This window comes from Oreochromis niloticus, linkage group LG14 (assembly GCF_001858045.2).
Source record: "Oreochromis niloticus isolate F11D_XX linkage group LG14, O_niloticus_UMD_NMBU, whole genome shotgun sequence".
Lineage (NCBI taxonomy): Eukaryota > Metazoa > Chordata > Actinopteri > Cichliformes > Cichlidae > Oreochromis > Oreochromis niloticus.
This window is the reverse complement of record NC_031979.2, coordinates 32659428-32682186: the sequence shown is the minus strand read 5'-3', so window position 1 is coordinate 32682186 and position 22759 is coordinate 32659428. Positions and strand designations below refer to the sequence as shown.

Sequence of the window (22759 nt, the reverse complement as noted above, 5' to 3'; positions counted from 1 at the left end):
TGAAATGCTAGTTTGTCCATTTAGTTTTGAGCCTCTAAAAATTGGGGACTGTGCACAGAAGTGACTGTAATTCCCAAACAGCTAATACAATGCTTTAATTAAATCCTTTGAATTAACGATGACACTCTGAACTTCAAATCAAATTTTAACTGTTTGATTTTAAATCTGCCGTGGTGGGGTACAAAGGCAAAATTATTAAAAAATTGCGTCATTGTCCAAACACAATATGGACCAAACTTTAATCTACTGCACTAAATGGAAACTGCAATTTCTTCTTGTCTGCCAGCAACAGCGCTGTAGTTTAAATTTGTCCTTCAATATAAAAAAAGAACTAATCCCGCCTCTGCTGCACCACAGCAACATGTATGGCAGCAGCATTTACTCGATTCAGCTATTCCATGAGCAACAATAATAATAGTAATAATAATTACCTTGTGTATTGTGATACAGTATCACTCCCAAGTGCTGAAACTCCATTTAACAACAATACACTAAGCTGAAGTCCATTTCCAACATCCCACAGCAGCATGTTTACTACTGAACTGGCAGATACAGTTTTTATGTATCATTATCTGTGAATAGTGTGTACGCCATTGTATACTGTATCATATTTGTTGGTTTTGTGCCTGTGGGGATGAATAAAGTTTATTGAACTCCACCATTTTTATCTCATTGCAGGGAGCTGCCATCTAGGGTTTCTATCACTGCTTTCACGTTCATCCAATACTGTATGTACACTATATTAGTGAGGTCACTGGTTGAGTAGATCTCCTTTCCTCAGCAATCTAACACAGAACAGGTTTGAAGATATTGTTCACCTTGTAAGAAAATACACTTATTTGATTTTTTTTCAGTTGGATGAAAACAGGGTTGTTTTTACGATTCTTTTGAAATAAAAGAGTAAAAACCAATATTTCATTTAGGAAAAAGTCTAAACTGAGCTTGTTTTCAAGTTTAAGTCTACAGAGGTTTGATAAGTGTTAAACATACCCTGCAGGTAGAAATGTGAGTGTTGTTTCTTTGACTCCATAACAATTCAGAGTCTATGGGGTCAGATGAGGAAAAAATAAAACTCTGATGTACATGTGTGCACACAGAAGCTTGAACTCTCAATGCCTTCTCTCAGGCTAAAACTACAACAGCACAAGAGAGTATGTATGAACACTTTTACTGTTTATTTTTTTTACATATATGTAATGGTTTTTAGATAGTGGTGTTTTGTGTCATGTGTGGACAGTTTCACTAATTTCTTGCTAACTACCTCCTTGCTGTAGGTTCCTGTTTACCATCATTGTTGGGGAGTAACAGAATACATGTACTAGTTCTGTTACAGTTACCGCTTAAATACGTGATAATTAGAATACAGTTACTTTGTTGAAATAAAATTACACAACGTTCTTTTCCTGTTTCATATGTTTGGCTATCCCCTCTCTAATTCGGGTAATTCTATGCATTGCCAGAAATGCAAACAAAACACAAGATAAGAGGCTCTAATGTAAGCGTCCTGTTAATGTTGGTGGCGTCAGTTACACAACGGACCCGGAGCCAGCACAACAGAGCCAGCAGTGCACGGCAGGAATGCATTTCTTACTTGGAAATTCCGAAACCACTTCACATTTAAAGAAGAAAGAGATGGGTGAAATCTGACTGTGCAATGCAAACTCTGTTTGCCAGCAACCAAGCTGCTCTCAGCATCAAAAGACTCCACCTCCAACCTAAAGAAACATCTGGAAGTAAGTTCTTTTTGAAAAACTAATGTTAGCCTACTGCAACTACCTTGTTTTAGTTGTGGTAGCTACCTGAGTTATGTGCCACTTTAGTATCTTCAGTGTAGTGTTGCTGTGTGATTTATTACTATTAATGAAGGCTGCATTGCAACCTGCTAGCTGCAAATAATCATGTTCAGTTCTGAAAGCAGACAGAAAGAAAACATATTACTGATACACAAGTTTTCTATACGAGATCAATGCAAAAAGTGCAGCCATACCTTATGTCCACCCTACTGTTACTCATTTTATATTAAGATTTAAACATCTAGTTGGTATTGGTATGGCAAATAGACTTAAGTAATAGTAATAAATCACAGTAGTTGTAAAAAGCACAACAATATATCAAGTAATCCAAAGTATTCAAAATACATTACTCACAGTGAGTAACTTAACGGAATACGTTACAAAATACATTTTGGGCCATGTATTCTGTAATCTGTAGTGGAATACATTTTAAAAGTAACCTTCCCAGCACTGTTCACCATATAGACAAGACAGTGGTAACAACTATCTCCTGTATCATGTTTAGATTAATCTTAGTTGCTAGAGGATATTTGAACTAGAGGTTTTTGATTATTGTTCCTATAACCATATAACATCATTCTGCTTAGATTTCTAAGAACAGATAAATGACTATCAGCACACAGTCTTGGGGTGGTTACCCCTGAGCTGACATATGAAAAGAAAAGAAAATCAAAGCCACAAAGGCTGTTTCAATATACTTCTCACACACTGCAGCCAGCTGATAGATGTGTTCTGTTGGGGCTGTACTTCAGATTATTTTTTTCCACTGTCACCAGCACATGTACTGCTCCACTTTGCGACCGCAGGGCCACTCACAAGAAAACATCTTTCAGCTCTGTCACTGAAATGTAAGAAAATACACAACCATATGCTGTGTACGCTCAGACCCCTTTTTAAATAGGTAAAAGACAAAACCACTTTTTATTTACAGTAATGGCGCACTCAACACTTTCTCGTTTTCCAAAAAATATTTTTTTATTCTAGAAAAGGGTTTTTAAAAAGTCCAGACAAATAAATTAGATGTGACATGGTTGGCATTAAAGTGAAGAAAACTGATCCCCCCCCTGAATGTTTTAGACTTTGTGCTGGTGGTGTTTAATTTGAGGCTTAAAGTGGAGCTTTGTTTTCTTGTGCATTTTCCTGTCAAAGAGACACATAATACCAAGGTACTCGTGACAATCAGCCATGCATCCACTTGTTGTTGCTGAATAGCTTATCTTCAAACAGGAAGCTTTTATCGCATAAGGCTATTCATTAGAAGAAGGAAGACCTGTTAAATCAACACTACTGTATCACATTTCCCTTTAACAAGATGCCTCATGGCAGGAAGTCCTTCTGTCAATACCTGCACATGCAGAGTGAGTCATCCATTGCTTTTTGTCCTGCTTTCAGAGACAGATTTAAGGGCCTCAGGATGGATGTGTCAGAGACAGCATGAAGCCTTCTCAGGCATTAGTGTACCAAGAAATTACTGTATGTAATAATCCAAGCAGCTGAATTTTATTTGTATCAAATCACAGATGAAAGCAATAAAAGTGGTGGGAAGAAAGAAATATATTTCTTAGTAAGTGATACATAAATGAATCAAAGTGTTAAATTGGCTGACTTTATGGGAACAAGTTCAAATCGTAAGCATTTCGATTGTCTAAAAATGTTCACTTTGGCAAAGTGCAAGAGCAATAAAAGTGATTTGACGACTGAGTACACAGAGGGCAGCTAATGCAAAGCAAACGCCGCAATATGCGCGTTCCAAGTAATGAATAAAGATCAACAAGTAGTCAAATTAATCAGAAATGTCTTTGAAGGCCACAGCTTCTCCCAGCTTCGAAGCAAAACAAAATGACAAAGCTCTTTAGAAAAAAGGCCCGAGTGATTATCAGCATGTATGCCTTCATCAAATTCAGGGAGAGACAGATATAAATAAACATGTCATCAGTCATTGTGTGAATAAATTATGGTAATACATTTCTAACTTTGATTAGCAAATTAAAGCTCAAAAAATAAGTTAAAATCTCAGGGCTCATCAATCAGAAATCGTAAGGAAAACATAAATTTATAAGTGCAGCATATGCCTGGTGATTATTAATGTTGCTGAAAATAATTTGTTCCCTTAATCAAACTGTGTTCTTATAGCCTACAGTAGCAAAACTCAATGCAACATGAAGGATGAAGTAAGACTGTACACAAGGTTAAAAAAATGTATATATTTCAAACAGTTGGTTGTACTTCTGACATCTTCTCCACCTTTCTGATGAAACATAATGTAAAATTTTAGGTGGGACGATGATCGGTATGACGATTTAAGCAGAAATCAAACTTTTAGCTCGCCTTTTTGTATTTAGATCCAGCCCTTCTCAGGAAATAAAACACCATTGACAAACTGACAAAAGAAAGAAATACCAGCTTTACTAATGTGGACTCAGTGACTGACCTCAGGTTTGGGTATTGAAACGTGCTGCTGAAGAAAGCCAATTCTCCTGAGGCAACTAACTGGTTGTGACTCGTCATGGCAACCGGCCACTAAACATCAGAGCAATTTGTTGTGACTGGCTCTGCTTTAGGATCAGTTAGTTTGTTTGCATTTTTGCATGGATCAGCGTCTTAAACATGAAGTTGCAAATAGCACTGTAATCTAATCAATGGCTGGCTCCACATGGGTATTTGTGGCAGATTAGGGGACTTATTTTCGTTAGCAGTAATTTAGAGCCTTCAAAGATCACAGTTTAGGGGTCAAGGCCCACAAATCCACAGCTACAGATTCATGAAGACCCAAAGCAGTGTAGGATGTAGAACTTTGGACTCCATTAAATATTCTCTGATGACCTCTGGTGCCTAAAGATAATTGAGTGGTTAAGTCAGTCTGTGCTGCAGCTACCTGCTTATGTCCCTGCTGGCATGCAATCAGATCCCACAGCTTCTTTTTCTCCACTGCCTTCACATCTTACTGTGTCTGTCTCTTTTTAGCAGTAAAAAGGAGAAAAAAATCTATTCTAAAAACTGCTGCTCTTTTAACAACTAATCACATCTACATTTTAATTGGCACACTCCACATTTTGTGGAGCTTTAGGCTGCAGCAGGAACATTGTCACCCAGAGGTAAGAATTTGAGTTTTGCAAACATCAAAAGTGAGATATTGTGTGAAGTGCACACAGAATTGCGCGCTGCCGTACAATAAAGAACACCAAAAGTAAAAGTAAGAAAACTGAGGCGAGACATCAAGCACTGATGGCTCCGGTTTTTTCCATTTTCTGCTGTTAATTATGTTCTTTAGTTGTGATTAATTTTCTTCCTTGTTGTTGGAGAATGTTTCTCCCCAAACACCGAGTTCAATTTGGACATCGGTCAATTTTGTACCAACTTCATGCCGGGGGCACAGTTCCGTGAATTGTGCTGATGAAGCTGGCGCATTTAGACATGAAACTCCTAACTTGTGCAGTTTTGTGGTTTAAATCTGTATACTAACCTCAAGATTTGTTTTTTCACAATTGGAGGACAGTCTCAGAGCTCAAACACTGGACAGTACAGGCTTGGCTTGATAGCTCTGCTGATGAGGATTGTTTCTGACAAAGGGTCATTGGCTCTGCATGACGACAGACATGGCTGTATGTGCTGATGGCCTGCCTCCTCTGGCACAGTTAGTCTAAATGTAGACTGGCACTGACACTAATGTACACTGATAAAGCTGTGAGAGTCAATAGTCAGGGAAGAGAGGGTGGAGGTTGGAGACACTGGGTTCTTAATTTACCCCATTTGTCCCATTTGTCAGATGCTGAAACTCTGTGGTAACCGGGTTGATGAATCATTCCGAATGTTGACTATAGAGCTCTCCCTACAGTCAGTGGGTTCAGTGATTTTTAACAGGTGAAGGTTCATTTCATGGCATGCCTAATGTCTGGGAGACAGAGAAATTTTAATTTCAACTGACATAATGATGCTGAGAGAAATTTGACTCATCCTGTGATGCGTTTTCTTTCCCAGCGAGAGCAGCAGATTCATGCTCGATGATCACCAAGGACACTGGCTAAGAACTGGATTTAACAGGAGGATAATTTTCATAGATACATGTCAAAGCCGAATGTGGCAAGACCTGTCAGCTCTGCTGCTGAAGAGAAAATGCTGGTATTGGAAAAATAATACAGTGTCCTAGTTTTCAACAGCATGGGGATATGTATGATTTCTTGATGTTAGCTATAAAAATTAGAGTTTTTAACTAATAATAATGACAAATGTACCCTTTATTACCCAAGTATCACACAGCACGCCTGGAGATATTTTGTAATTTTGGCTGTAAAATTACAAAATAATTTTCATCTTTATGAAACCATTTGAATTTTCTCTTTAGCCCAAAATGGTTACGGTAAGTGGAATGGTATGATGATAAAATGATACCATCATTTTTTGATACCCGTTTAAATTTTACATGGTAGAATCTAACAGAGCTAATTTCTCTGCCAGTGTTCAGCGTGCAGTACCTTGTGAATGCTTTGTGCTACTGTGATACGTCAGTATCCTCATAAAGCTCATCATCTCTTCTTTCCAAAACCATTAGAATTTTGTCTCTTTAGCATTAGTCATTTAAATAGTGCTAGTAAAATGAGCCTGCCACTGGGCTGGTGGTAAAAAGAAAAAGGGGGGGGGTGAGGTATATCAAGCTACATTGATTTTTAATAATAATAATTGCAAATAGTGCATTTAATCAGAAATCCATCTGTGTAATTAAATAATCTGGATGGTAAATGATGTAGAATTTTATCCAAAAACATAATTAAGAAAAAATTAAAAAGTAAAAAAAACTAAAATGTTTTTCGTGTTTGTTTGTTTGTTTTCATACAAAATTAAGACCAAAAATCATCCTTTGTTGGCATCACCGATGAAGGAACGTTCTGGACTTGTACTTCAGTATAACTGGGGATCATTGTGCCTATATTCACTGGCCTCAAGTGTATAAGCTAGCTCTCTGTTTCTGCTGCCACGCCCCATCTTTTAAGGAGGATGCTAGTCGTCCAGCTCCTCCAGGGATTTATATTTAAACTTTTTTTTTTTTAAATTTAAGCTCTTGACAAGACTTGCATGCAAAAAAATAAAAAATAAAAATACTGATCAGTGCAACTTCAAAAGCACAGGAAATAGGACATATTTTCTCACTAAATCAAGAATTAGTGGTCATGCGCACAAACTTTAATTTGTTATTGTGTGTCTAAAGTCACTCAGGCTGAGCGCAGAAAAAAGCACTGGTCAACAAAGGGGTGAAGGGTATGCACACGAACTTCCTCTCTGGCTCTCCTAAACCCACACACAGACACTCACACACGCCACTTCTATGACACTGGGTAAATGGTCACAGGGACAAAGTATTCCCAGCAGGACTTTGTAGATGAGGGTTGTCAGCACTTTTCTCACCAGAGGGTTTAGGCCTTTCGTTCTGCTCTGGGATGGCTGAGTTTAATTGGAGAACGCTAATGCGCAGCTGGATAGCAGAGCTGCTCACGCCATGACTGGCTCTGAAAATGGGAGGGTGTCAAAGCAGGGCTGGTGTGTGTGTGTGTCTCCAGTAGCTAGTGCAGACATCCCTCAAGGTGCCAACAAATGTATTCATAGGATCCAAGCAGTTTGTTATGAGCCATCTCATTTACAAAATAATAGGCAATAATAATTTCAGCAGATTGATCCTGGGTTAATCCAAATAATTGCCAATTCATTATCATTTCACATTTTCTGGAAATAGAATTTACTTGTTCTGTCCATCAGTGGGGTGTAAACTGCATGCTAAATTGATCAGATTATACGTGAAACATGTTCTACCAAACAAAAACAAAACTTTGCAAACAATATCAGAAAACATTCAGCACAATGGAAATTACATTTGACAATGCAGTAACAATTCCACTGTATGATTGCAAAACTCTTGACCTCTGAGAGAGACCGCAAACAAATAAAAGAAATAAATAATGGCGTGTTATTCATTGAAATACAACATAAATGCTTCATTTGGGAACACATCATTTTTGGTTGTTATTCCTTTCTATTTATAGATGATCAATCATGTCTTGCATGCTTTACTTTTGTGATTTATGACTTATTTCACTGTTTTGATGTGGTCGAATCTGAAAGCTCCACGGGAGAAGCCCAACGCATCGACCAGCTCTTTAGCACAAAACTGATGAAATACGAATGTGTGCTGTTCATTTCTCATGGATATTTTTTATTATTTTGAATAACACACTCAAACATTTGCTAAATGCTTTTTGATGAAAAGTCAACCTCTATTGTGGAACCATTTCTAGTGGAATCTTCTGAGTATTTTCATAGTTTCACTTTTGTAGAAATCTTCTGTGAAAACATTGAATGTTTGGTTACACTAAATACAAGATGAGGTGGCTTTGTTGAAATGTAGAGCTGCCTGTGGTTGTGAAGTCAGTAATTTGTGTCAGGTTACAGAGGGCAATATGTGCTGGCGGTTATGATTCCCACTGGATTATAATCCGAGGAGCTTTGTTTTAGCAGCCTTTGATTCATTTTTCAGGACTGAAGGGTTTAAAGCTGCTTGCACTCTTATTTTAAGTTTCCAGGGATGGTGCATCCCAGTGGAGAACCTGGAGCTAAAACACCAATGGGACCTGAGTTAAGTCCCAGCAGCGGTGCCTTTGGCTGCGGGGGAGGTGGGGGAAGAATGATGTCATTGTTTCTGAACGAGTCCAGCGGCTGGTCAGTCCAGCTTGTGAGCTGCAATGGCAGGATTTATGTTCTCCGGTGGAAATGCTTCCCTCTGAGTTGACAGGATACAGTTCAAGACTTCATTTGCATTAAAGGAGGCACGAGGTAGTGTACACATTTCACAAGAAACTAGAGGTTCGCAAGGACAGTGATGCACACCATGAAACAGAAAAAAAGCCAAAAGATAACAACAACAAACAATGGAAGGATCAACAAAGATGAATCACTTCATTGCTTATTTTGAGCAGCAGCCTCACTCCATGTTTATATATTCATAAACAATATATATTTTTTTGTAAACACAAACAGAGGCATTGAGAAAGACCTAAATGGATGGCAAACACCATATCAGCTCTAAACATGACAGGAACACTGAGCCAGGTGTCAGTGTTAGTGTTTTAGAAACAATAGTCATTTACAATAGTGCTTGTTTTAGTGTGATCATACAGTCAGCTGCAGCAGTGCAGCACAAAACAGCTCATTGTTAAGAGCGGATCTGGGGAATGGAAAGAACAGCGTGAGATTTGAATGTGCCTTTCTCATAGTTCATTTTCCCAGTTTGGTCATGGCAGGTTTATGTCTCCAAATTTTGTGCCTTCGCATTGGATCGAGCTCCAAGGGAAACATATGTCAACTTTGGTCGCACCACTTGTTGCCTGAGAGATGAAATCTGAGGAGACATAAACAGGGAACTGAAAGTCAAAATGCAGAAATGGAGTACGGGATGACGCGAGTCATCTTAGGACACTTTTGATCATATGACCAATGAAAATACCACAAGGGAATGAGAAAATATCAGCGGTATATGCTGATTTTTCTCATGGAGCTGTAGTTGTTTTTGGCATGAAAATCAATCTGACATTTTGTTATAAATAACTGGTTAAAAGGTGAAAATAGTGGATCATATGATGACAGTAATGGGCCTGCCAAAAACGCTATTCCACTTAAATGGACAAACTCAAAAAAAGAGCTACTGCAGACATCCAAATTTAACTGACATTAGAAATATGTTTATTTAATAATAGCTGTATTTGCCTGCAGTATATTTATTATGTTGTAACTGATGCATACTACTAGGCATACTATACTGTCTAGGCTACAAAAAAATGAGCGATCTAATTGTGAAAAACAAACAAACAAAAACCTTCATATCCTTCCTCTGAAATAAAAGCATAGCAACTAAAATCTATTTAGACCACACCAGTCTCTTATAGCTTTATAATAATATCAACTAAGTGATTTTTTTTTCTTGACTGGACTGAAATGCCAAAAAACAGAACATGGCACATTATGTGATCATGGCCACACCAGGCTGCTCTGGCAGCTAACTTAACTAATGTAAAATATCAACATAAGCAAAGGAAATAATGTGATGATGGTTACATTACAGTCTAGCACCATTTAGTTATTTTCATAATAACTATATTTAATCATTATTAAATTCTGCTCGACTCACCACCATCTTGCTCTTTGCTCTTCCTTCTTTTTTCTCTCGCAGAAGGACAACTCTTCTTCATTTTCATTGATTGACAGTCAGTCATTTGGTTTGTTTAAACAGAATCATAAACACCACTTGCAGTGGGAGTTAGAGGAGTTAGGTGGATCCCCGTTGGGGAGGTCTCTCTGACTTTCACGTCAAACTTTGCGCATTGCCACTGCTGCAGTTTAAAGTTTGTTATCCCTCAGGGGGCCCCTATTCGCCCGGGGCCCACACGGTTACCTGCCTTGCCTGGTGGTATGAGGCGCCTCTGGGTCTTATATTATATTATGGGATAAATTGATGTACCATCTAAATTGCCTGGCAGGTTTCTATTAAAATTATGTAACAGCACATGTCAGATGTACAAGGTGTAATTAAAAAGTCCCAGAAATCTGCAGTTAAAAAACAAAAAACCCTCCTAATTTTATTTTGGCTGTCTCTCGTTTAATATCATGTTCTTTTGCATGTCTGGGTGGCTGCTATTTTAGATTGTTCACATGTCCCTTATGCATCTGTGATGCACACTGGATTTCCACTTTGTCAAAATTCTGACTCTTCAACTTGATTTCATTTCGGGGAAGTGGAGGATCTCACAGGGAGGCAAATCTGGCGAGTGGGGCAGGTGCTGATTGTGTTGACGCGGCAAGAGAAGTCCAGCTTTTCATCATGTGCCCGCATCACAGTTTAGTCTGTTTCTGCTGAAATGCTCCTTTAGAGACCTCAGAATGCTACAGTGTTGACAGTCGCACCCACTGGTACAAGTTTACAGTGTACAACCTCATAAATGTAACAAAAAAAAAGAGCAAGCTATTGGTCCTGCTCCCAACTTGGCACGTTATCTATGGGCTTGGAAACTGTGGACTCTTCTACTGAAAACTGCTGGGTTTTAGCCAAAGACACAGCTCTCATCACCACCAATGATCCCCAGCATGAAAGTTGAGCCAGTTTGAGAAGTTAATGCTAAAATGCAAAAATAGCAGAAAAGGGAAAATCTGCTGAGTATTTTTTATTTTTTTTAACTGGCAACTTTTTGATCGTACCTTGTAACTGTGTATCATACAATAGCTCCAAATATTTCTAGTTAATTTGTACTACTGAGAAAGACTAAGAGCAAAAGAAGACTTGAATGGATGAGCATTTGAACATAGTCACACTGGCGTGACCAAGAATGCATGAGATAACATATTCTAAGGTGTTTGCCTAAAAGTTCATTGTGTGTATCTTAAGAACAGTACTTTTGGATGTCCTCCTTTCTGTCTGTTGGACAAAATCATCACATAAGAACTACTGGATTAAGTGCCATGAAGACTGGCACAGTTATTAGTGTCCTCAGATAAAATATGTTTTTGTATTTGGTGCCATCATAAGAAAACCAAAATCTATGTCCAGTGCTTCAGTTTATATGTGATTACTACATTCCTATCATGCTGTAAAATCTAATTAGTTCCCAGAACTTAAAAAAAAATGATGCAAACTCGTTGCCTCAAAAAAAAAAAAAGGGTGGGGGGGGGCAACTTATTTATTGCAAGTACACAGTACTAAGAATAACTTGATCTTTCTGGGTAAGCAATGTTAATTGTTTACCCACTGATAAACATTTCAAGTTCTGCTAAATTAAAAAACTATTTGTAGTAACTATTTTTAATTTTGTTTACACACAAATTATATATAACTGAATCGCATTATGTTTTATCGTCCTTGAACTTGAGAGATTTCTAGTACAACACTGATGGAGTTAAAATCAGCCCAACTTTTTTTCCAAATGTAAATAAAGTATATCAGCCAACATAGCAGACACTGTTCTGCTGAACAACAAACAAGTATATTGCCACCATTGCAGCTTGGGTTATTTAATTACATTTTAAAAATTAGCAAATTTAAATTACATACTTATTTGTTAGACAACTTTAAACAAAGTCTCAGATTTAATTATTCTGAGACTAAGTTTAGGCTTCCCATAACTTCGTATTGCAAATTACATTCCTGATATAATCATGATAAAATGTTAAAAATGATTGTTCAGAAAGTGTTAAGAAATCAATTGCAAGTAATATCACTACTACTTGAGAAGCACCTTTGTTGGCAGGTTATGTCATTCTACACATGTTAACAAGGACTCAGAGCTGATATTAATAAGTGCATTCTCAGAGTGCCACCAGCAAAGCTGTAAGATCTGAAATATCAGCATATTATCTTATCATTTTCCAAAAATGAAGTATTTTATCTTTTAACACATCTACAGAACATTAACTTCTGAGGCCATTTGTGTAAATGTAAAAACAAAACTGAGATGGCATTGTTGATTAAAGGTAGAACGCTGTATGTTGGTAGATGGTATAATTTTGAGGAATGTGTTTAAATACTTGCAGAATATTTATTATGAGAGCACACGTGCCCCTCAGAGTTATACATTTTATTATGGATCACTGCAATATAAGTTCAAAGTGTACCCATCAAGTTGGGATAGCACAAGTGCAAATAAAAATACATTTTATTTAAAATAAGAACGCAGTATTAGAAAGAGTGATGCCTAAACTGTGGAACTAAGACACTGTAACAGTCTGTGACACAGTTATGGTCATCTGTTTTTATTTTCATAACAATTACAAACATTTCATAATGTGACTTGCACAGCTGAGTCCAATCAATATAAATCTAAATGAGACAAAATCAGATATTATTTTCCCTGTTTCAGTATGCAAATATGTGCACAAAGTAGCCTTAAAGGAAGAAACTAGTGCTGCTAAAAGCCACCTCACTGATTGACTACACTCTCCTCCTGAAGCTGTCCCAAAGGATTGCTTATTAATATACACTATGATCATTAACTATTTAATTACTGTAGTTTAATGACTCGTGGCGTAGGCTGTCTGTGTGCTTTCCTGAACTCGTTAAGACTGATATTTTTATTTATTTATTTATTTTTCTGGCTTGTTGGCAGCTCAACAACTCACAGATGGTTGGGTTAAAACCAGAATTTAGCGAACAGTTGTGGCCTACAAAATTTAACAGACGTCTAAAGAAAAATCTAAATCGAATTGGTATGCGATTCACCACAAAAAATGTATGAAAACTCCGTGTTGAAGTACTGAAGATTTCTTCAAATTTGAATATAAAGCACTTCGGAAGTTGATTTATTGACATAATGAAACATAAATAATGACAGGCACGGTCAGATTGTTTTTCAATTTTCTCATTCATAATATGTTAGAGTAATCTGTATTCTCTTATTGCACACCATGTTAAATGGAGTGACATCACACACTGTAAAAGACACTTTAACAAACTCGCTTTTGAATTTATGACCCAGGAGGAACATACTTTAGAACAGGAATCTAGCCATATTTCATCCAAAAAGTACTTTGATAGAGGATATGCTGTAGAATTCCACTCCTGGCTCTATTAGGAGGAGAAAAAACTAGACGGCCATGCATGTTAAAAGCCTATGTGCCATCAAAGCCCCTTGGGCTACAAAGGGCTCTTTTAGCAAATGGATGGCAACAGCTGCAAACTCTGGGCTGTTCTTAATGTGCACGATGCAGATGTCTGCACTTGAGTCCCACAGTCTGAGACAGATCTGTCTGCCTCTACACTGGGCCTCTCTCATCATATCACTGTAGCTTCATTAAGCACTGAACTCAAAATCAACATCTGCCTGACAGTTTTTGCTCTCCAATTAAAGTAGAAAAAATACCAAAAACTACTGTTATAACCATCAAAGACTCTTATTATATACTGTATCCTTTTATCTGTCTTGTGTTAACTTCACATAAAATGAAGACATACATTATACTAAAGTAACTCACATATGGAAGCTGGAGCTTTGAAAAACGCTTTGAATCTGTCATCTTTGTCTCATAAGGTTAAAAAAATACAGTAAACTACAGCGATGACTGAACAGATCGATAAGGTACAAAGAGAACTGTCCTGCTATAGCCTGGACACTATTTGTGCTTTTTGAAACTGTTAAATATTGTACTAACAAGGTCTATGTTTGTTAAATTTCATTTATTTGTATTCTTATTTATTTACAGAACAAACGTATCATGTCTTACATTTAAGGCTCACAAGAAAATAATAATAATAATAATAAGTAAAAAAAAATGTCCAAATAAGCACCGGCATGAGGTGACAAGGATAAATTACTGGTCGAACCGACTGGGGAAAAAGCTGCAATTACCAAAATCAATACACAGCGATAAGAAATGTGCTGCAGACATAAACCATATTCAATCAGATAACACACATCTATCCAATCAGTGAACTGGGACAGAACGCTTTTGACTATTGAACTCATTTAATGCTGAAAACAAATACAAGTTACTTCACTGGGTCATCACAATTGAACAATAGATTTTTTTTTTTTGTATTTGTATCACCCTCAGAAATATACATTCACATGGCTGCATACAGACAATTTCTCTCTTTTGACTTTCTTTTAATAACATTACATCGACAGACTGTATGCATTACCCCCAACAGTGAAGCCACTACTGGCATATTAAAAAAATGTACTAGAGGAGCATTTTTAGGTGGGACTTTGGAAATAAGCTATGCATCAACATCATCTATCCATCATCGAGTCTCCATGTTTGTGGTCAAAATAGGCATATTTTACATGACAGGGTCCCTACACGGCTGTCCCGAAATAAATCCCAACTATAATCTCAACCTTATGTACATTATTTACAGTGGAATGTTGAAACATACTGAAACATACAAAAAAAAGAGAGATTAGGATGGAATGAAATTACAGTCAGTATTACAAAATAGAAACTCAAAAAACCCCAACGACATGAAGACAATGTTTACATATACAACTATACAGACTGTTGACCCCAAAATAAAAGGCTTTCTAATGCCAACATATCTGACAAGCAAGTGTGGCAGTGGTTACATAACTGATGTTAAATGTCAGATGAAACCTTAAATTTGTGCTTTAAAAGGGGGTGATGTTTGCAAGTGCAAGTTGAATTTCTCTTAACTGGACCAGCGTTTCAAATGTTGTGCTCAGAAAATTCAGCAACGTGCAACCAGGTTGCAAAGGTTAGATCTCTTCAGGTGTTCAACTCTCCAGTATTGAGAGGAAAAAGTGCGGAATTAGCTGATTTAAAGATCAAGTATACACACCTTGTTTGTACCTTGCTAAAGCTCCTCTATGCCTGCTGTAATATTCACTGTAAGCAAGCGACCATAAGCTGTCTTATATTTAACAGGTTTGCGGTCTGCATTGTAGTTTAATAATATCCACGATATTATTCTGGGTATGAATAGCTTGAATGGTGGCGCAGTAACTGTTTAGACTACCCCATGCCTCCTAACTTTGACAGGCACTGAATGCATGAACAAAGGATGCTTTTGATATGTTTGTGTCTATTATGCTGTGATGCAAACTGTGTGAAGTTCAAAAGTTACAGCAAAGCACTCCATCTGCAGGTGAACAATAAAGTAAAGACTATAAAACTGTATTTTGCTTCAGAATATTGAAAGTAGCAACCCCACTGCTGTCAATGAGCTTCCCCCTCTGAAACCTTCAGTGGCAGACCTCGTACCCTTTGTCCCCCACCTCCATTCACTGTATAGTAGATGCACTTAACAGAAAAGAAGTAAGGCTTTAGAAAATAAGGCTGACTAACTAAATTGAGACAAACAGACTTAAAAAAAAAACAATTCCCCATACTGTGATGCTGATTTGTTTTGAAAATACAATATAGTTTGAGGTTCATGATTAACATGCTCATCTAAAAACATACAGTAGACAAGCGTGGACTGTAAAACATTCACATCTCGAGCAGAGGGAACTGCTCTCACAGAGATGTTATTTTTTCATTTTTATTATTCTATATATATTTATATATACTTTACACTTTTTTTGTGTTAACTGCAAAATTGTTGCTGGGTACTGTGTACCTAGGAACTCATACCTCTGTCAATACTGACGACACTGACAAAGTGTAGTCTTCTGAGCTGCAAATGAGGATAAGCACACTGGAACTGATAGGAAAAAAATAGCAACATATGCACTTCCACTCCCACACACAAAACATGCATAAAATAAGGCTTAATACAGTATTTATATTGTTCAGAGCCAGTCAGATATGTCGTTTACATTGATAGATTTCCTCCAATGCTTCCATTATAACCAATTTTTCACATTGCGCTTTTTTTTTGAAGCAAATACATTTTGCTGATTGTGTAATGAGCCTCTGTGCTGAGGAGAGAAACAAGTCATTAGCTATGCTAGCATCCACTGGCACTTGTTAGCGGTGATTTTAAAAACATATATATAGATATAGTATATAGAGAGCCTGCAGACAGAGTCATTGATTCCCCATTAGCAGACTGAGATGCCAAAATTAAGGAAGCAACTCTTCATAATTTTAAAATCACCTTAAAAACTCTGGAAAGTCACTTAAAAAGCAAAAGAAAATGAACAAAAGCATCATGAAAGCAGCAGGTGACTTCAGAAGGGCCACCATATTTTAAATTCCCTTTACTTGTTAGCATGTTTTCTCTTCAGACTGAAATGAAAACATCAGTTTCTCCTATTTGTGTCCTTTGTGTCCATGGATGACTCCTCATAGAAAATGCTGTTGATGTAAGCCAACTATTCAGTAAAGTCACAATTATAAAGAGAGACAGAGTCGTTACAGGAAAACTCCTCAGACACTTTTGACTGACATCCATTGAAAAGAAAAAAAAGAGGGTCAGAAAAAAATATAATTATGACAGCTAAATGCAAAAGACAGACATTTCATTACAGTGGTAAGATTTCGAGATTGTGTACACAGGTCAAACTGTTCAAGTCAAATGACAATCATGACATTTCAGAGCATTTTTGAAGATTTCCCTGTGAAACTCACCAAATGTCTTTTGGACATGACTGATGCACCACTGAAAAGTAGAAATTGTTTTGTATGATACAATTGCAGCCCTTCTCTCCTCGGCTATACTGCTTCAACAATAAGGGCACTAACGCTTGAAATTAATAAAAAAAAATAGCGCATACTGGATATTTATATGTTACTGCCATGTCCATATGGCTCAGTAGACTGACTTCCTCTCGGTAAAGAAACAAGTCGAGCACATAAACACAGGGGGTCAAGAAATGCTAGCCACACCTTTGGAAAACAGCATTAACATATGCGTTTTAATGCTGCGAATATATAAAAATTAGTAACGCTAACCCCACTGAGAAACAGTATGTATCCCATTTTTTTCCCCCAATTTCTCTGAAACATTTGACCACAAAACTACACACACGTAGAACTCCACCTGTAATTATGTTAGACACTTAACTCTCAGTTCTCTGGTCACTTAAAAATCATACAAAAAGACATTTATAAAAACAATAACAAAACTGCAATGCTAATGTAAAAAGAAAAAGAAAACAAACTGAACATCCAGTGTAGGACTTTCACAAATGTGCTCAGCAAAACCTCAACCTGCTGTCTCTTTTTATACATTTAACACATTTATAATATGAAAAAATACACGAAATGAAGAATACACCAGGATTAATCGACCAATCACCACACCGACCTTGTATGTCAGCAACAGTGTGTCCATCTACATACCTTAGTTTGTACTCTTTGCCCATTCACCTGATGGTACTGATACCAATGCTGAGAAGTTGATGTTGCTAGCACTTTAAATAGACACTTGATTTTCTAGTTGAGATTAGTTGGATGGGGTCAGATGTGAAGGGGGGCGGGATATTAGGGTGACCAAAAGAGGGACTATGATAGTGCAGTTTGATAAATGGGAGGGCGGGGGTCGTGATGGAGGTGAAGGGTGAGGTGGAATGGAGGTGGGGGACAAAGGGTTGTTTGGTTTGGTTGTTGCATGCCACTACACATACCATTCTTTCTTAGAAATGACAGAACCATCGGTTTGAGAGATCATATCATCGGCTATTTCAGATTCAGGCTCATACTGGAAAGCCAGAGTCCGCTCATCGTAATCTCGGCTCTCTCCTTCATCCACAGTGAAATAGGGCCTCTTCAGGTCTGATTCAGCATCGAAATCACGGTCGCCTGCCTCAAACCCTCCAGTGGTACCAATCTGGGCGGGTTTCTTCTCTTCGTCCGAGTCGTCCGGGTACTGCAAGTTCTTAGGGATGGGGGGGTGGGTAGGCAGCCCACCAGCCTTGCTGTACCCATTTCCAAACACATGTTTCTTGGTGCTGTAGTCTCCCTTGAAGGTGCGCTGGCGGCGGCGCAGGAATATGAAGAGCAGTATGGCCGCCAGACCCAAGAGGGCAACACCCCCCACAGCACCCCCGATGGCGACACCTGCATTGTGTTGCTCCTGTGGGACATGTGTGGTGTCATCGTGGCTGCGGACAGGGGTTTCTGGGTAGGAAAACACAGATGGAAGGGAGTGTGTCAGTGCTCTGGTGGGAAGAGGTGCGTTTGTGCAGGTGCAGATTTTTTTTTTTTTAGGAAAGATGGAGTAAGGGAGACAAGGACGGAAAAGCAAAGGGGAAAGGGAAGGACCCCTGGCCCCACGACAACACCCCCTCCCAGCCCAATAGTAGTCTTTAGTGACATATCGTAAAAGCTCAGCTACAGCCACATGCAGCTTTAGACGCGGAAATAATGAAATAAACAGCCAGTCCACCACACAACACCATCAAAGAGTAAAATGACTGAAGACATTAAAGTAAATGAAGCTTTGTCAGCATGCATTAACCATCATTTCTTCTCTGATTAGAAGGCGGAGGAAAATTAAACAATTTAATAGGCAAACAGTGAAGGAATTACAACCCCATTTCCAGAGAAGCTGGGATGCTGTGTAAAATGAAAAGAGAATGAAATGATTTGCAAGTGATTTAAAGCCTATATTCAATTGAAAGTGGTACAAATACAACATTTCAAATGTTGAAAATGTCTGCTCATTTTTAAGAATCTTATTCTTTGAGTTAAACAGCAGAAAGGCAACCAGGGTTTGTCTTTTTAAGACATGTCTCTGTAAGGAGTCTACTGGCTTATCTGCGGTCCAGACCTGTCCCCAGCACATTGGTATTGTACTGTTTCTGATGAACATAGGCACTGCGCTACTTGCAAATCATTCTGTTTTTATTTTCACTTTAAACAGCATCCTAACATTTTGGAGATGGGTTTATAATTGATATGGCTTTTCAGTTAACAAGTTTTACTTACAAGTCAAAGTAAACATATTCAACGATATACTGCAGTACAGTCCAGCATAAATAATTAAAACAAGACATTTTGATCACCAGCATCGTGGTAATGAAATGAAAGAGCACTGCCAGAGATGATTATCAGCAGCCAAGCATACACAGCCATGATGCACTTAGAGAGCTGATAAACACGAAGCTCTTCCATTCAAGCAGAGGAGCACACGGCAAAAAATAGCATATGTCTCCATGAAAAATATATATTATTGACTACAGAGAGAGGAGAAAAGAGAGAAGATTATCATAAGCCTCGGTGTTCTCCAATCTAGAACAGAGCGAATATGACTAATGGCCTGTGAGAGATAATGACAAAGATGCTAGAGTATGAAGGCTGGGATTTCACCTTGCAAAAGCCAAAGGAATATGTTGACTCTACACTGACATTCAAAATTCAAATTCACAACTGCCATGTCCATAGCATCACTAAAATGAGACACTATGTTCAGTCCAACATTTAGGCTACGTTCACACTGCAGGTCTTAATGCTCAATTCCGATTTTTTTGTCTGCTTGTTCACACTACAAATAAAATGCGACAGCAAACACGCTCTAGTGTGAACGCTCAAAGCGGCCCGCATGCGCAAAAGACGACGTCACACACAAAGCGCTCTGTTTAGACCCAGACCAAACAGTATTGTTTGACTGATGGCCCTTAATATAAAGACTTGTTTCGGACTTTACGTTTCCCAATTTTGCTTTAAGTTATAAAGTTATTTTGTTATTTACATATGGCCTAATAATTATCCTTATTGCTGTTTTAGAGAGGAGCGGTGCTTCAAAGGATAGTTGCAGATTTCTGTCAGAATCTGCAGATTATACAGTACAAATAAAATGTTCAGGTTTCTTCCCAACAGTTTCACTAACATCTACACTGGCTGGCCTGGAAGTGTTCACGATGTCTTCTCCGGCGCTGATAATTGGCGTCTGTCTTGTGTCAGTGGCGTAAAAGACGGATTTAATGTGACACGACCGTTCAAACAGCAGTCGCTTTCTAAAACATCGGATATGCATCGGATTCAGTACCACATATGAAAGTGACCCAGATCGGATTTGAAAATATTGAATTTGTGCTGTTCAAACTGTCATACCACGATCGGATATGGGTCGCACAGGGTCAGGAAAGTCGAATTTGATGCGCTTTCGCCTGCAGTGTGAACGTAGCCTTAGAGAGCGCACAGCATACATACAGGAAAGAAAAAACACACACAAAACAAAAGGGCTACTTTTGAGTCAAGTGTGGGTGCTGCATACAGTAAAACTAACATGAAAGTGCTGTCCCTTATGTGTGCATCTTCACTTGAAACTACAAACTGTGCAAAGCTCCTTAGAGCACACAGACAAGAGAGACTTTTTATCTGAAATGTGATCAAAGCCTTGAGGCGCATAGGTAGTGCTTAGGTAAACCGGCAGAGCAGAAGCACATTTAACTTCAATGGTGAACACTGAATCCTCAACAGAAAGGTAGGGGGATACAACACAGTTACACCATCTACTAAACAAATGGTGTGGGAAAGGCCTGGAAAAAGGGAATACGAGACTGTGAGAAACAAAGGAAGGAGCTTCCTGTTCACGCGGAGCAAACCAGAGACTTGTATGTAAAGTCTGAAAAAAGGCAGGGAAAAGCAATATAGGTGCAATACATGCTGTTTTTTCATTTCCTTCTGATGCTGTCTTTCCAGTCTTACTGCTTAATTACACGCCCATTAGGCACATGATAATGTAACACACACTGATAACACTAAATACGTTAGCTGTATTCGAAAAGAAAAAGGATGCGTTTCTTATTTTATGACATTTTTACGACTAAATTTCAGATGTAGCCTCTACAACATGCACACAAATGATTCATGGCGATTATTAAAGGTTTTAAAGGCAACAACCGAGAGCAGAATTGTATCTGTGTTGATCTAACAGGGGTGGGGAAAATATGCATGGGCAAAGTGTCTTTCTGAAATTTGAAGCTCATTTACAAGTAATGGGTCATAATTGAACAAAAATGAAGGTTTACGTTGAGCAATCCTAAATGTTCCTTGGAGATAAATTATCCCCACGCGTAATCAGTAAGTCGGATAGAGGTGAATCAGAACACCACTGCAATAACAGCAAATCTAAGCCATCCTCATCAAGCAACACAAAAAAGACAAATTTCCCACTTAAGCAGAAAATCTTTTTCAAATTATTGCCCTTAACGGGTGAATCAAAGCCATTACACATGGTGAGAAATGCTCTTTACTGGAAATGATGAATCTCAAACCTAATTCAAGTATAAAATGATGGTAGTGAGTGAAGTTAGGAAGCTACTAAAGCCTTCCGCTCTGCTTTAATTACAATAGCACTTTATCAGTCTATAGACGAGACCTCCCAAACACGGTCGCTCTCCGTAGCCGCTCTTCATCTGGACCCTTTCTCCAAGGGCCGACAGCAAAGCTCTCCAATTTCTATAGCCGTGCCGGGCACAGTCTCAAATATCAGCTCAGGTTTTAATCTGACCACCTAATGGGATTATTCAGACACAGGCCTTCATTACACACATCAATGAGAGAGCAGAGCCAGGTCACCCCTGCTAGAGAACACATCCTCCCACCAAGTCCAAAGACGGGTGAAAATCCAGAGGATTGAAGGGGCAAAGAGAAAAGGAAAAATATTCTCCTGTAATCCTCTCCTCTACCCTTCACTGCCCTCGTCTGTAACTAGGATCTGATTTTGCTCTCATCAGTCCCCTTATTCAATCTTAATTAGGGAGATTATTGTACTGCATTTCAAAGGTTGCCAAGACTCCATATTTACCATCATTTAAAGAGGTGAAAAACATAAGGACAGAGCATTTAAATTGCAGAATAGCGGCAGTGAAAGATGGTGCAGTGAACCTTCAAAGGTGATCTCTGCCATCTTCATTCCTATAAAGGATCAAGCGAAGCTACCTCTTGACACTCGTATTTGCCGAATGTGAATGTCAACACTAATAAGTGTACAAGTGTTCATTTAAAAAAAAAAAAAAAAAAGGACAGACATGAAAGAGGTTGTAAACCTCCAGGTATTTTTTGTGGGTTTTAGGCTGGTGTATCCAGCCTGGAGGAAGCTTTGCAAGCTGCTGTACCAAAAACAACAAATGGCGTTTTCGAAAGGAGGTATTAAGTTGTTTTACTGGAGCGGCAATGGAAGGAGGACTACTGATGTTTTTAGATAGCTTCGGCTCTGTGTTTGGGGCACTTTAAGAGGAGAGAGAGAAACTCAGAAAGACCAGAAATTGCTCATCAGATCACTGAGTGCAGTACAGGAACACTGCTTCTATTTTGCAACTTAAAACGCCGTGTTGGCAAAGAGGACTGTCTGCTCTCACCGTGTTACCCAGCGCATTTCCTCTCTGTGCTTATCCCTCTGGAAAATCACACCACCAGCCGTGTGCATACGTGAACATATCTCCAGCACGGCAGCTTTGTCTAGTTCACGGACTCTGTGAATTTATGTTAAATTAGAGCAGCTAGGGTGCAAGCTAATCACCTTATATAATCAAAAAAATAAATGAAATGAATGGCTGGGTTATGTAGGTGTTTGACAGCACAGAAAAATG

General features: G+C 38.4%; 1 protein-coding gene across 9 annotated transcripts in view; it reads right to left on the bottom strand.

The window, feature by feature from the left end:
- nectin1b (nectin cell adhesion molecule 1b) overlaps positions 1-22759 on the bottom strand; it is a 151141-nt gene that overhangs the window by 62221 nt on the left and 66161 nt on the right. Inside the window, exon 6 of one of the 9 annotated variants that reach the window (XM_005455087.4) lies at positions 14266-18341. The exons of the other annotated variants lie outside the window; for them this stretch is intronic. Coding sequence (XP_005455144.1) covers positions 17839-18341 — 503 coding nt within the window. The 3' untranslated portion in view covers positions 14266-17838. Of the gene's footprint in view, positions 1-14265; positions 18342-22759 lie in introns of those variants that run through there. 9 annotated transcript variants of the gene reach the window in all.